The sequence below is a fragment of the Fistularia commersonii genome, chromosome 4 (genome assembly GCF_037954325.1).
Source record: "Fistularia commersonii isolate RoL2024-O1a breed Wild chromosome 4, RoL_Fcom_v1.0, whole genome shotgun sequence".
Classification (NCBI taxonomy): domain Eukaryota; kingdom Metazoa; phylum Chordata; class Actinopteri; order Syngnathiformes; family Fistulariidae; genus Fistularia; species Fistularia commersonii.
In genome coordinates, this window is record NC_141287.1 from 4,265,863 (window position 1) to 4,268,342 (window position 2,480).

General features: G+C 43.5%; 1 protein-coding gene across 1 annotated transcript in view; it reads left to right on the forward strand.

Annotated features, from left to right (window-relative positions):
• Positions 1-2,089, forward strand: part of LOC147234425 (uncharacterized) — a 4,081-nt gene extending 1,992 nt beyond the window's left edge. The window contains exons 2-3 of the mRNA XM_086144528.1: positions 1-85; positions 372-2,089. The exon at positions 1-85 is cut by the window's left edge and continues 76 nt beyond it. Coding sequence (XP_086000654.1) covers positions 1-85; positions 372-695 — 409 coding nt within the window. The 3' untranslated portion in view covers positions 696-2,089. The remainder of the gene's footprint in view (positions 86-371) is intronic.
• Positions 2,090-2,480: the final 391 nt, after the last annotated feature.

Consider the following 2,480-nt stretch of genomic DNA (forward strand, 5'->3'; position numbering starts at 1 on the left):
GGAAAACCAGTTCAAGGTCAACAAGTACCTTTCCAGGCCCAAGCGCTTCGAAGTGGCCACAGCCCTCATGCTGACAGAGACTCAGGTGGGGGGCAGTGGGCCGCATGTTGTTTTTCTACATTTTCAAACCATATGCTGCAGAGAAAGACATTCACAGTATATATATTTGAAGTTCATATACAGTACAGTTCCAGAGGAGCTTACGGAATCAAATGAATTTAAAGTTTTCCACATTTTTCTAACCCTCGACCTTCAAATTCAAGAAGATTTTGTCTGCAGCAAAAAGTGTCACTCCTCCTTGAATATCTGTCCTGAAATGCACCATGACTGGACAGTAAAATGGGGCTGTGATTTCTTCCTCGTCCCACCAGGTGAAGATCTGGTTCCAGAACAGACGAATGAAATGGAAGAGAAGTCGCAAATCCAAGGAGCAAGTGGCCTCTGCCTCCCTGGCGGCAGACACACGACGGGCCCTTGAGGACACCAAGCTTCAGAGTGACTCTCACAGCTCAAGTGTGGAGGACGAGGAGGAGATAGAGGAGGATGACAAAGTGAAGCCAGATGTGCTGGCAGGTTCTCTGGGGTCCCTGGGCATCATCAGGAGCGCAGAAGGAGGGAGGGGGAACTATAGCCTGTATTTAGAGGAGGAGCTGGAGGAGGGGAGGCCAAGAACAAGGAGTGGGATTTTCCCATAGTTATAAAGTATGATCCTTATTTGTATCTTTTTGTTCCGGGGAAAGCAACGCACAATAAAGTCAGGCACGCACACATAAACACACTCACACACGCACGCACGCACGCACGCACGCACGCACGCACGCATGCACGCACGGACACACACACACACACACACACACACACAAACACACACACACAGACAACTAAATTTCTCACGTTGCCTATAGCAGCTGCCCTTGAAGTGGCAGAGGTGAAGCAGACTCCTGCATGTTGTTCTGTGTGACGAAAACATCCCCTCCAACCACCATGAGGGGCCTGCGACACGAGTAGTTGGAAAAGAATTGAGGTAGAATACATTGAGGTAGATTTGTGAGGGAAAGAATCATATAGTGATTTCATGAAGGTAAAAACAGCCTCTCCAAATATTTCTTTTCTTCAGAATTCAGTTTTAATCTGATACATTTGGCATTTTATTCTTGTAGGGTTTCTACTTTTGGTATGGCAGAAGTGCCCCCTTTTTTTTCTTACGCTCACCACTCTCGATTTACCCTCATACATATGTAAATTTAATTTCCTAAATTCGTGGGCTTTTTCTCATAGGCTCACCCCTTTAATTAAAACAGGTTTTGTTTCACACATCTGCCACTTCAGTATCATTGAATGTGTTCATTTTAGATTGTAAATTTTGTAGCCTTAATCTGGAAAAAGCTGGAGCTTCACTTTGACATTGGAAAGCCTCCATTTGGTAAAACCATTATTCCCTGGCTCCTTTACCCAAAATGTCCAAGATACAGTTCATGCTATGATGGCCTTGAACTCACATGAGACTTAATAACCAGCAAATAATTCTGACTAATGTGCATTTAAATGCATGAAAACGAGAGGGATTTTCCTGTGAATGGACATGTGCTGAGAAGTGACAGCCAGAGGTAACAGCTGGTATCGCCGCTTCCTGGTCTGTTACAGATGCCGGACAGACTCTCCAGCAGTATGTGGAACTTTTAAAAATTTTATTTCATGTGCGACTTCACAAGTAATGTATTCCTATTGATCTGGTTGGTGTTTAAAGGGAGTTTAATGGAGCCACGAGGAAATATTGTTAAATGATATATTGTATGTTCATAAATGTAGTCAAGCTAGATTCACCCGTCTGTTTTGTACCATGGCATGTTTTATTCCGTTGCAGCCACACAGGAAGGGGTGGCTACGATGATGTGGCCAAAAATAGGTCTCAGGAATATACCTTGAATTTGTAAACTGTTTTCATTTGAAGTGCGTCTGTCCTATAATTTAACATTTATAGAATTTAATATATTTTGCTTGAATGTGATTTTCATTTGTGATGAGGAGCCGTTTGAAAATAAAGTTTAATACGTGTTGATCAAAGTAAAATAAAAAAAGAAAACAACAATGGGGAAAGAATTAAGGGTTTTACTGTCTTTACCGGTCTCAGTTTCACGTGACTTGACACCGCTAATATTTTGCAGGGACTCTAAAACATGAGGCTTTTGACTCGGGGGTCTTCCTGGCTGTGGTCTGCTGACAAAGGTGGAGTTCAAAGTTTGAACATTAGTCACTACCCTCTGGAGTTTCACCGATAGAAGATTTTGTTTGATTAAACACTAAGACCAGGGGAGGCCTTCTTCAGTCCATTGCATTTTCTTAGAAATCCTGAGCCTCTACCCGCCACCCCCCTTGACAAACCACAGCTTCCCTCCTTTGTGCCAAGCTTCCATGGCGCCCTTTATTGCCACAGTTCCTCGATTTCCCTGACGACAATGGCAGTGTGCATTCCAGTGGCC